At 39.3% G+C, this 12171-nt stretch overlaps 1 protein-coding gene across 1 annotated transcript; it reads left to right on the top strand.

Moving 5' to 3' along the window:
* Positions 1-3364: 3364 nt before the first annotated feature.
* On the top strand, positions 3365-9691 carry KRT27 (keratin 27). The gene is made up of 8 exons (XM_006889430.1): positions 3365-3840; positions 4657-4739; positions 5188-5344; positions 5569-5730; positions 5826-5951; positions 8567-8784; positions 9389-9438; positions 9552-9691. Exons 1-8 carry the CDS (start codon positions 3403-3405, stop codon positions 9689-9691), a joined length of 1374 nt encoding a protein of 457 aa, XP_006889492.1. The 5' UTR covers positions 3365-3402.
* Positions 9692-12171: the final 2480 nt, after the last annotated feature.

Genomic DNA, 12171 nt, shown 5'->3' with positions numbered 1-12171 from the left:
AGTCTAGGGACTGAGGAGCTCACCCTGAGGGCCGTGACAGCTCGCCCTGAGCCGAGGGCCAAAGACAGCCCACCCTGGGCAGAGGGCCCCTTTTTTTAAGTGATATTATGCTGATCATCTCCTTACTTCCTACTGTGTTTTAAGGTGTCCGTCAGCTTCTGCTATTGTCTTTTCAATATTTTTATTGTTTCTTTGTGTCACTAGCCTTAATTTTTAAGTTCCTTTTCAAAGTATGGAGGTCTTTGAAATTCAGTTGTTAAAGAGTAAAGTCTAAAACATTTAGAAGCTCTGTTTGTGGGTGTGTATTTCAGTCCAGAGTGAGCTGAATCTCTTTTTTTTATTATTATTAAATTTTATTAGTTTTAATGAACATTTACAGAGATTTTGGGTTTTCATTCATTCATTGTTGCACTGTTTTCTCCACCCTCATCCCTAGTTTGTTCTTCTTCCCAATGTCTGTTTTAATTGTCCAATTGCCACAGTGCTTGTCAAAGCCAGTTCTGATTATTCTCCTTTGTCAGTGTGTCCCTTGCCATTCCCTATCACTCCTCCCTGAGAGAAACTCCACCTGATTCATAAGGAAAAGGGGATGGCGTATTCTCTTAGCTACTTCCTGCTGAAAAGGGACGCTGTGGGTTTCAGGGTGAAGATCTTCTCTCACTACTCTAAAGGGCCCCTTTGGCAGTAGGAAACACATAGACTATTATGGAGATTGATTTTGGAATTTAGATGCACTGTTATCAATTGTGCTTAGCCGTACATGTTCATATCCTTGAAGATGTATCATGTAAGTGTTGCAGCCTAGAAGATACAAATTTAACTAACAAGTTAAAAGTGCATGAGTAAAAAATTGAAAAGCAATAATATTCTGTGAATCTCTTTTATAAAAAGCACTCAAATTTGCATCTGGAAGTCTTTTTTTCTAGGGAGGTTTCAGAGAAGAACTCAATAATCAAAATGAACTACATAATTGTTCAGGTTCCAGAGTAAAAAAAAAAAAATTTAAAATGGGGGGGGGGTTCAGATTAAAGAATCAGGGAAAAAAGCTTAGTTAAAGTACTAAAGTATAGAATTTTTCCTTTAAAATTATTTTCTTATTTGTACTAGGGTTAATGGTAATATAGGCATAACAACATAACCTTAACAAATCACAAGAAAATTGTTGATGTCATAATTTTTCATAATATAATGAATTCTAATACTTTATTAATATGATTTCTTGGTTGGTCATAAGATTTTTTTTCTGGCTTGCTTTCCTGCAAATTCATTTATTAGGTCATAAAACATTATCCATTCAGCAACTTCATTTTCAATCTACCTCATTAAAAGTGATGTCAGTTGTTCTTGGCAAGTGGAAGACCTCAAATAATTTTTTTTAATTTTCATTTTAAGAATAAAACAAACAAAAGTAGAATGAGAAACATGAATAAAAGTAAAGAGGTGTGAAATTGAGAAGTAAAAGAAAAGAATGAGTAGATCTAGTAAGAGAAGACCTATTTCAAGAAGACATTTAAATGCCATGCAAAGGAGCTTCAACTAGCCAATAGCAGATGGAGAATTATTATTAACATTTTTAAACCAAGGGGGGTGGAGAAAGAGAAGAGATATGCATTGACTACATATTTTTTAGAAGGATGATTTTATAAGCTTTACCAGTAAATCCACACAATTACACAAGTGATCTCAGAAATAAAAAACTGAAACTAAGAGTGAATTAACATAGCATTGGTTACACAGCTAGAATGTGTCAGAGCTGGAATAAGAGTGCTGGTTCAAGGACCCAGTTCTTTGCTACATGAATTATGCTATACAGTAGGACGACTATCTTGACTGTTGAATATGATGGAAAGAAAAAAGACTTGAAACCAGAACTCCAAATAACACCCTAATTTAATAAAATTCTAATAATTTAATTAGAAAATAAGGATGATCTACAGTGAAAGCGACAAAAGGAACAGAAAGGAGAAAAAAAAACTTCAAGAGACATTGGAGAATTAGATTAGATAAAACCAAGTCACATTTTTGGATGCTGACTGATAGAAAATGGCAGTGATTAAAGGTTTCTTGGTAATTCTGAGCATGACTCTTGGTAACTCCAACAACAGCTCATCAGGTGTAAGTGATAAGGTGAATGTATGTTGAGTTGGGTGTCGTGATAGAGCAGCCAGATGGAAATAACTGGTGGGCATAGCAAGATGTAGACCAAGAAAGAATTGAGTCCAGTATCAAAGACCGAGGTTTAGAAATTATTCACACTGAATAGAAGACATAATAAAGGATGAAATCATCAGAGGAAAACAAGCATATCAAACTCAAAACTTAGCGCACAGGAGCTACGAATGGGAAAGAAAAGAACAACCTGAGATGTAGAAAAATTCTCCAAATCCAATTGCTTGAGATTCAAGAAGACAGGAGTGGTCTATATAGAATATTACCAAGAGGCTGGAGGAGAATAAATAGGAGAAAGAATTATATTGAAGATGTAGTATAATTAGTGCCCTTTGAAAGAATAATTTCAGAGAAGAGGCAAAACCAAAAATCAAGAGTGAGTTAGAAGTAAAAATTGAAGGAAACAGATGAAGACTTTTTAATTGTTATAGAAAAAGGAAGAAATTAAAACATGAGAAATATGGAGCTAGAAAACCAACGCAGTGACCAATTATTAGAAATCTAGTCTTTTAATTTTACAGATGAGAGAACTGAATCCCAGGGGGGTTTACCAATTACCTTGTTGAACATCATTAGAAACAGAGCTTCAAAAACCAGTCAAGATGAAATGATAGCTACAGGGGGATAAAGATCAAGGCAAAACCTGCTCTTTCCAATGGAGATCCCAATGAATTAAATTTCCTTTTACAACCTGGCCTATATACATGGTTCCAATTTACTTTCAATATATCTGGAAGAAAGATCATATTATTCATAACAAACTATGACTATATTCCTTCACTTGCTGGGGGAAAATGCAATGTGTAGGCCTGGGCAAAGAAAGCAGAACTTCTGTGTCACCCATTTTTATTCTACTAGGAATTTTTTTTTTTAAATATATATTTCTGAAGCCTAGAGGACAGGAAGAATTACTCATACTAAATTTGAAAGACATCACTATAATAATCTTGGGAATACTCCACCCTGTCCCATTCTAGAGATAAGAAACAACCCCAAGGTAACTCTCCACCTACAGAAATGGATACATATGGTAAAGACATTCATTAAAGGGGGGGGAAATTTCACCCAATTAGGGATAATTCACAATGAGCTGGCAAACACCATTTTGCTATGGGTAGCAAAGTTCATCAAGAAACACCCTAATAATGTGTCTATAAAAGCGAACCAAACTGGGTAGAGGGCATTCACCATTAGCGAGCTTCACGTTAGGTACAAACTCTCCGTCTAGACACCATGTCTGTGCGCTTTTCTTCTGCATCCAGACGGCTGGGCTCCTCTGGGGGCTCTGTGAGGCTCTCCAGCGGCGGAGCTGGGTTTGGGGCTGGAAACGCATGCGGAGTGCCAGGCATCGGGAGTGGTTTCTCCTGCGCCTTTGGAGGCAGCTCCTCTGCAGGAGGCTATGGCGGAGCACTGGGCGCAGGGAGTGCATCCTGTACAGCCTTCATAGGGAGTGAGAACGGCCTCCTCTCTGGCAACGAGAAGGTGACCATGCAGAACCTCAATGACCGCTTGGCTTCCTACCTGGAGAATGTGCGAGCATTAGAGGAGGCCAACGCCGACCTGGAACAGAAGATCAAGGGGTGGTATGAGAAATTTGGGCCTGGTGCTTGCCGGGGTCTTGATCACGATTACAGCAGATACTTCCCAGTAATTGAAGACCTCAGGAACCAGGTAAGAAACACAATGCCACAAGTGTTAATACCTAAGAGGTCATTAAGCTACACACATATACAAACTGTCTACGCTAATACAAACAACAGGGTTCTCAGCATTCAACTTATAAATGGGGGTTGATCACTAAATAGTAAAAAATAGATTATATTATTAATTGGTGCTCTGGTAGCCTAGTCCTTAGAAAGCTGGTGTTGCAGACCCAAAAGCACCTTTCTGGTGGTTCAAATCTAACAGCTTCACAGGAAAAAGATGGACCATTTCCTCCCCTTGTGGTTTACAGCCTCAGAAAACACATTTGTGGTTCAGCTATGAGTCACTTCTGATTTGAAAACAATGAGTAAATGAGTAAGCAAATTTAATAAAAAATCTAATCCTTAAGTACGGCTTATTCACCACCTGGTATTAGATATGCATGTTTATGGTAATATTAACCATATGTTTTTGGTAATATTAAAATCTCAAAAGCTCTTCAGTATCTCTAACTACATATGTACCCCATTTCTCATAGATTATTTTGTTTTGGTTTCCTTTTTTTTGACATAGTGGGAAGTAAAAGAAACCATACACCAATTTGGCGTGTTCAAATGAATCAACATATTTTTGGAGACAAAAAGTGAAAAATATTAGTATCATTTCATAGGTGACTTCATTTCAAGGAAATTAAAAATTCATTTTTATAATTTTTCATTTAATAGAATTAGATGTAAATAGATCATTCATATAGTAGAAATATGATAAATATAATTCAATATAAATTATCAGTTAGAATATAAAGAGTAGTCCCCTGTTCTTCACTAACTCTTTGTATTTCAGATCATTTCTGCCACTACAAGTAATGCCAGTGTGGTCCTGCAAAATGATAATGCCAGACTAACAGCTGACGACTTCAGGCTAAAGTAAGTAGATCCAAAAAGAAATAGGAAAAAAGTTACCTAAGCATTTCCCTCTTTTACATAGATTACTTGAAGCCATCTAAACTCAATGCCTTGTTTTTCTTTAATTAAATGCGTATTGGAGTGACTACATGTGTTTCAGGCACTTACCTACTATGGAATGTGTCTAATAATTTAGAGCTAATGCAAGTAATTGTTGAAGCCAAAAGAAAGAGAATTTTGAATGTTGCCATTCTTTAGAGAAATGAAAATGGCCTAGGATAGACCCGCGTTCAGATCTACTGTTTATGGGGTCACTATGAGTGGTAATACTCCCCTCGACAGCACGTAACAACAACCGAAGCTCTAAGGCTGTTTTCATCATTTCTAACTCAGAGCTAAAATTTGAGATTGACAGTGATCTAATATGTGATCTGATCATTGTGATGGAAGTGCAAACATTCTTCCTAAGGTTTGAAAATGAGCTGGCCCTTCACCAGAGCGTGGAAGCGGACACGAACGGCCTGCGCAGGGTCCTGGATGAGCTGACCATGTGCAGGACCGACCTGGAGATCCAGCTGGAGACCCTGACGGAGGAGCTGACTTTCCTAAAGAAGAACCACGAGGAGGTAGGTGCTCTTCTTCAGCTTCCCAAATTTAAGATTCACTTCCTAGTGGCCATGTATCTTTTAAAAGGAATGTTTACAAAAGACTGCCCAATGCTCCAGGTGGCTTGGATAATGTGAAATGTTTCCAACCAGAACGTTTCAAGCAAGAAAAAAAAGGAGTCTATGCATGCCCCTCTTGCTGTTTTAAAAACATTTGCTAATTTGTTTAATCAAATATCTTTCAGGAAATGAAGGCTCTACAATGCGCTGCAGGAGGCAATGTGAACGTGGAGATGAACGCAGCCCCAGGGGTGGACCTCACTGTCCTCCTGAACAACATGCGAGCTGAGTATGAAGACCTTGCAGAGCAGAACCGCAGGGACGCCGAGGCCTGGTTCAACGAGAAGGTAATGAAAGGCCTGCCGGGACGTGCTTACGCGTTACACCTTAACCACACCTTACCAGGGCTCACCATGTCTTATCTTTCCTTCCTGCGTTTCAGAGCGCATCCCTGCAGCAGCAGATTTCCGACGATGCTGGTGCCACCACCTCAGCTCGTAATGAACTCACTGAGATGAAACGGAACCTTCAAACCCTAGAGATTGAGCTTCAGAGTCTTCTAGCCATGGTAAGTGAATATCGCAAAAGAGATTTGCTTTAGATCATTTTCTTCCAGATCATAACTTATTTGAAGTTTTATCCACTATGGTGTTATATGATATCGTTGCATCATGCATGTTAAAATCCTCTTTGTCTGAAAATGCTACCTAGATGCTAATAATTATATAATATTAGAAGTTAGCAAATACCATTTTAGGGGGATATTCGGAAAATAAATTGTACCTGGGATGGTCCCCCGCCACCCCAAGTCAAATGATGAGAACCTGCAGTCCACAGTGAGTAAAAACACAGTGGCACCCCTCCTAGGTTCTTCATATAGCATGTCTTGTGGCTTCTTCATTAAAAGCACCTATAAGTTAGTTCCTTTTTAAGTGGCAGGAACAAGAAGCAAAGGAGAAGCATAAAGGCTATCTATAAAGCTAAACATGCATAATGATAGTAATAACCTTCCTCATTTTAAGGGCTTACCCAGCATTTTCACCTACACATGAGCCTGACAGTAACCCTGAGGCATGGGTAGGAAAGACATTATCACGGGAGTCATTATTTCCACAAGAGGAATGTGAAATTCAAAGAAGTCATTTACCCAGAGTCCCACAGCTGGATAAGAAGATACTCAAATCTCCTTCCAGATTTCCTGTCTCAGAATTCCATAGTTTTTCCTCCTATCACTAACAAACTTCCAGCTAATTTATCCACCAAGGAGGTGCTGAATGTGCATGAAATTGGAACTTTCTATAGAGACTCGTAGATGAAGGGATGTGGCCTTGTCACCTCTGGTTTGAGTAAAACAATATCAAATAACTCTATGTGGCTCTCTATAACTCCACTTGGACTCACATCCAAGGAAGCAAACTATTTAAAACCTAAAAAAGTAATTCTTTTCTTTGAGTCATTTTATTTACACAGAATTTATTAAATTCACTATGGGGTTTTGTGGTTTTTAAACACAAACAAACCACACACACACACACACATACAAAAGAAATACAATCCTCACGAGACAGGCCATTTTTTATTCAAAATAAAGTCTTTTTTTTTTTTAGCAAACTAATATTTTAAAACTGAGAACTTGGGGTTAGGAAGAAAAATGTGCAGCAATGAATGAGTGAAAAAATCCAACTTTTCCATAAACTTTTGTTAAAATAATTTTTTAAAAAGAAATAAAGCAATTTTTTTTTTAATTTCCAGGAAAAGTGATAAATTCTGTGAGACCTGAAAGCACAGGTTGTATTGGTAGTTGGATAGTATCTTTACATTGTGTCTATGAGGAAACAATTCCATATTTTTTTTTTTTTTTTTAGTAAAAGTACATACATTTTTATTTGATGTATGTCATTGGAAGGGAAGGACGCCTGGGGAGAAACAAACCTAAATAACTTGCATTAACGCTCTTCATCCTAAAGCCCATTCTATTCTTCCTTCCTCTCAAGCAATTTCAACTTACTGGGCTATAGGCAGGAAGGTAAAGGTGGCTTGGTATTTAGAGATACAGAAACTCAAGGAACCAAAAGCATTGTTCTGTTGTGTTTGAGTAGAACTTTACAGTCAGGATATGGAGTTGTTTTGGGGTCTTCAGTAGGCAAGAAATACCTCACAAAAATGGAGCACGTCATCATTTAAAATTCAAAATAGAAATGCATATGCAACTTGACTTCTAAGGCAAAATGTTCCATATGCCTTTAACAAATTCTGGTTATCTGAAACGAGTGTAGTTCAAGCTTTCTAAAATAAACTTATGAGTGGAGTATGGACAAAAGAGACACTCAAAGGCTGGGAATTGACAATGAGTGATCCAGGTAAGGACGGATCTGGCTCTGGTTAAGGAAGCCACTATTATTGGGCTTCTCTAGTGAGTGCAAAGCCTAGAGGAAGTGTGACAAATGTCACCACCAGCCAGCCTTCCGGGCCAGAAGGAAGAATGCTAGGCTACTCATATGCAGGCATTTACAAAATGGAAGCTGCTTTGTAATGTCACAGCCTAAGAAACAGCAATCCAGAAAAGTTGGCCACCTCTTCCTCCTTCAGCAACAATGTACATGTTAGAAAGACTTGACAGGCAAATAGATTGAAATTTGAAAAAGAAAATGTATAAATTTATATAGGTATCCAACGTTGGATAGCATTTGCCTAAGGTAATCTGGCATTACAATGTCCAATATATTGTGAATTCCTTATATGACTTAATTAGTTGGTAATTTTAACTATGCACAATAGTTAAAAATATTGCAATTCCATATTTTCTAACACACCTGAGCATATGAATAACTGTCACTGCCAACAAAGAGGAAAAAAGTCAAGTCACTTCTGGGTCGACTTGAACCTCCAACCTTTGGATAAACCAATGAGTACATTAGACACCTAAACCCCTTAGGGACTGCCAAGGATAAGAAAGATTATTTGAAATTAAGCACAAAGTCGGTACAGGTAACAATTAATATTGAACAAGTGGCATTTTCTGGATGAATATGGGTATTTCCTTTTTTCCCCTTAACTTTTTTTCATTAATTTTAATGAGGGTATTTGCTTTATTTAAAGAGAATTCTTCTAAGTATCCCTTAGGATTGTGCCTTGCTGTATTCTGGAAGCAGCATGTGACACTTCCGCCTTACAAATCCACAGAAACACTCCCTGGAATGCTCCCTGACTGAGACCGAAGGCAACTACTGCACACAGCTCACACAGATCCAGGCTCAGATCGGGGCCCTGGAGGAGCAGCTGCACCAGGTCAGAACCGAGACCGAGGGCCAGAAACTCGAGTACGAGCAGCTGCTCGACATCAAGGTCCACCTGGAGAAGGAGATCGAGACCTACTGCCGCCTGATAGATGGCGAGGATGGGTGAGTACTGCTTCCATTCAGGAAAGGCTTTATTTCAAGGTTATTAAAAACACCTAAATGCCATCAAACAGACTCCAACTCATAGCAAGCTTTTATGCATGTCAGAGTAGAACTGTGTGCTTGTGTTGGAAATAGATGGTCAGGCCTTTCTTCAAGTCACCTCTGGGTAGCCTCAAACCTCCAACCTTTTGATAAATCACTGAGTACATTAGCCACTTAAACCCCTTAGGGACTCCCAATGTTAAGAAAGATTTTTTTTTTCAAATTAAGCACAAAGTCTGTACAGTAAAAATTGTGACAGACAGAACTCAATGAGTCTGTCAGGTCTTTCTGGGTTTCACAGATTTTTCACCTTTGCCTGGATACAGTCACTTTATTGACACTCTCTATAGGTGGAAAGTACTTGCCTTTTCCTTCCCTGGCAAGATTCCGCCTGACCTAGGTCCTGGCTTCCGCTCTGTGATCCAGAGCATATGTACATCAACCTCATTCTGGGAGTGTTATTGCAGAGTTCAGTGGCCTTTCATCTTAAATCCTTGTTTTCCCATTTCCTCAGCAAAAGACAGAGAGAAATTATTAATGCTAACTCTCTATATTCTTCCAGCTCTTGTGTTAAATCAAAAGGCTACGGAGGACCAGGAGATCAGATAAAAGGTAAATAAAATCTGTGTGAAACATTCAGTGTTCATTTGTGTGTGTTTCTCATGATGAATTATTTCTGACTTGTGAATTTGATGAATTCTAACAGTTCATGTGTGTCATTTTAGAACCCCCTAAAACCATCATTAAGACAGTTGTTGAAGAAGCAGACCCTCGAGGAAGAGTCACCCCGCCCCGAGTTCACAGCTTGGAAGAGAGACCCAGCAAAGTCAGCAGCATCAAGACTGAACAGAGGGTGCCTTCCTGAACCCCATCTACAGCCCCCAAACAGCAAGCCCTCAAAGCAAACTGTCAAATTGAAACTTGGTTCCTAAACCAGTCCACTCTTATTTCTCTGCTTTTCTTTCACGACCAACTTTTTTAGAATAGTAACATTTCTTTGACTTTCTCTGTGGTTGGTGTTTCAATAAAATTTCTGCCTGTTGCAAGTCACCTTCATTGTTCCAGAACAATCTTTGCATTTCAAATATAGCCCCCTCAAGCGGAAGCTGAAATTAATTTGCCAATTCTTCTGTTTAATCCATTGGTCTTCACAATTCAAGGAGAAATTTAATAGCTAAATGGAAGTCTTTTTCACACCTCTTAAATATTCCTTTACATACTAAGATCCAGACAAGGAGGAACAGTTAATGAAGTCTCATCTGTGAGCTCAGCATGCTCAGAAAAATAAAAATAAGAAATTAAAGGACTGAAAATAGAAGCCTATTAATAATGAGATTGGAAAGTAGGAAGAGGAGAGACAGAGGCTAGGACAGTGATGATTGGAGAATTCACATGAGTGTCTTAATCTTTCCCCCTAAAGATGAGAATTCACAAGAACTCTTCTCGCTTTTAGGAACTCCAGTGGCCTGTACTGAGGTAAAGTGGAGTTGTGGTGATGCTGAACTTTGTGCCATTGGGGTGGTAAATGCCATAATGGTTACCCATGTGGACAGTATTTGGTGGAGCTCCCAGTTTAAGACAGGTTTGGAAGCAGGGGTGGCATCTACTTCCTAAACAACATGCCTCTGGAAACTCTAAGAACTTTGGGAAATGAGGATAGTTATAGAAAGGCTTCAGGTCTTTTGTTCATAGGGTCATTATGAGTCGTGCTCAACTCGACGGCAATCAACAACAACAGTGGCCTTGTGGGTTGAGAGTGACCCTGCCAAGCCAGAGGCAGGCAGTTTGAATGCACCATCTGCTCCATGGAAGAAAGATGGGCAGTCTCCTCCATTGAGATTTATAGCCTTTGAAAACCCTCTGGGGGGGTCTGTTAAAGCAAGGTTATAGAGCAAGATTGAGAGAATGAGTGGCTATATTTTGGATTTTTTAAAAAAAAAAAACTTCCAGGAAAGAATCAAACATCAGTGACAACCACTATTTTCTATGCTACAGGCACTGTCCTGAGCACTATTTAATCCTCAAAACAACTCTGTACAGTAGATACTATTATTTTCCTCATTTTACAGCTAAGGAAACTGAGACTGAGAACCACTGTGAAGTTTTTGAGGTCACACCCAAATCACTAGAGGTAGTGGAGTGCTCGTCCAGTCAACAGGGCATAGAGTTTGTGTGCTCAGCCACTACCTAACACCACGTTGTGAAGACCTGGGAACCCTGGGTGGTTCAGAGGTTAATACATTCAGTTGCTAACCAAAAGGCTGGAGGTTCATATCTCCCCAGATGTGCCTTAGGAAAAAAGGTCCAGCAATCTACTTCAAGAAAACCAGCCTCCACAGCCCAGGAATGCATAGGGGTCCTCTGACATGATAGGAACACCATGAGGCAGAGTCAACTCTGGCAACTGGTATACTAGGGTTCCAGTTGCCTCCTAAGGAGAGGAGAAAAATTTAAACCTAGTCGATCTGAGATGAGGCAAAATCATGAGGGTCTCCATCTCACAAACTTTTTGTTTAGTGCCACTGAGTTGACTGTAACTCATCGGAAGCAGGAGCAGCATCCACTTCCTAAACATGCCTCCAGAAACTCTACAAACTTTGATAAATGTCAACAGTTTGTATTGGGGCTTCGGGCCTTTTGGTCATAGGGTCGCTATGAGTCATGCTCGACTAAAAAGCAAACAACAACAACAACAATAAAATAACCACACTATGAACAATAGATTGGAATCTGGCCTTATTCTGCACCATTCTCACCACTGCTGATGTGTTCGAGCCCATTGTTATAGTCACTGTACCAATCCATCTAGCGAAGGGTCTTCCTCTCTTTTCCCTGACCCTCCACTTTTCCCAGCATGATCTTTTTCCAAGGTCTGGCCCCTTCTGACAACATGCCCAAAGTATATGAGATATATTCATATCCTGGCTTCCAAGGAACACCCTGGTTGCATTTCTTCAAAGACAGACTTGTTTGTTCTTTTGACAGTCATGGGATAGTCAGTAGTTTTCTCCAATATCACAATCTGAAGGCAAACAGACTATCCATTTTGTAAAAGGGATTATTAGAACACCAGAATCCAATTCTCAGACAGAAATGCTATGAAGCCAGTGGGAAAACAAACCTCATTAATGTTCAAGCAAGAACTAGACAAACCAAACCCACTCCTGTCGAGTCAGTTCAACCTTACTTTAGGTTCCCTAAATGGTCAAAATGGGAATTGCCCTCCTGCCCCCCCAACACACACACACACACACAGAGCAGCCGGTGGATTTGAACCATTAACCATTAGCATCCTGATAATGTTACTCACTCTAGTACCAGGGCTAATTAAGGATGAAAAAATAC

This window comes from Elephantulus edwardii, unplaced genomic scaffold (genome assembly GCF_000299155.1).
Source record: "Elephantulus edwardii isolate Elephantulus edwardi_28Jun2011 unplaced genomic scaffold, EleEdw1.0 scaffold00077, whole genome shotgun sequence".
Classification (NCBI taxonomy): Eukaryota; Metazoa; Chordata; class Mammalia; order Macroscelidea; family Macroscelididae; genus Elephantulus; species Elephantulus edwardii.
This window is presented reverse-complemented; position numbering and strand designations above follow the sequence as displayed.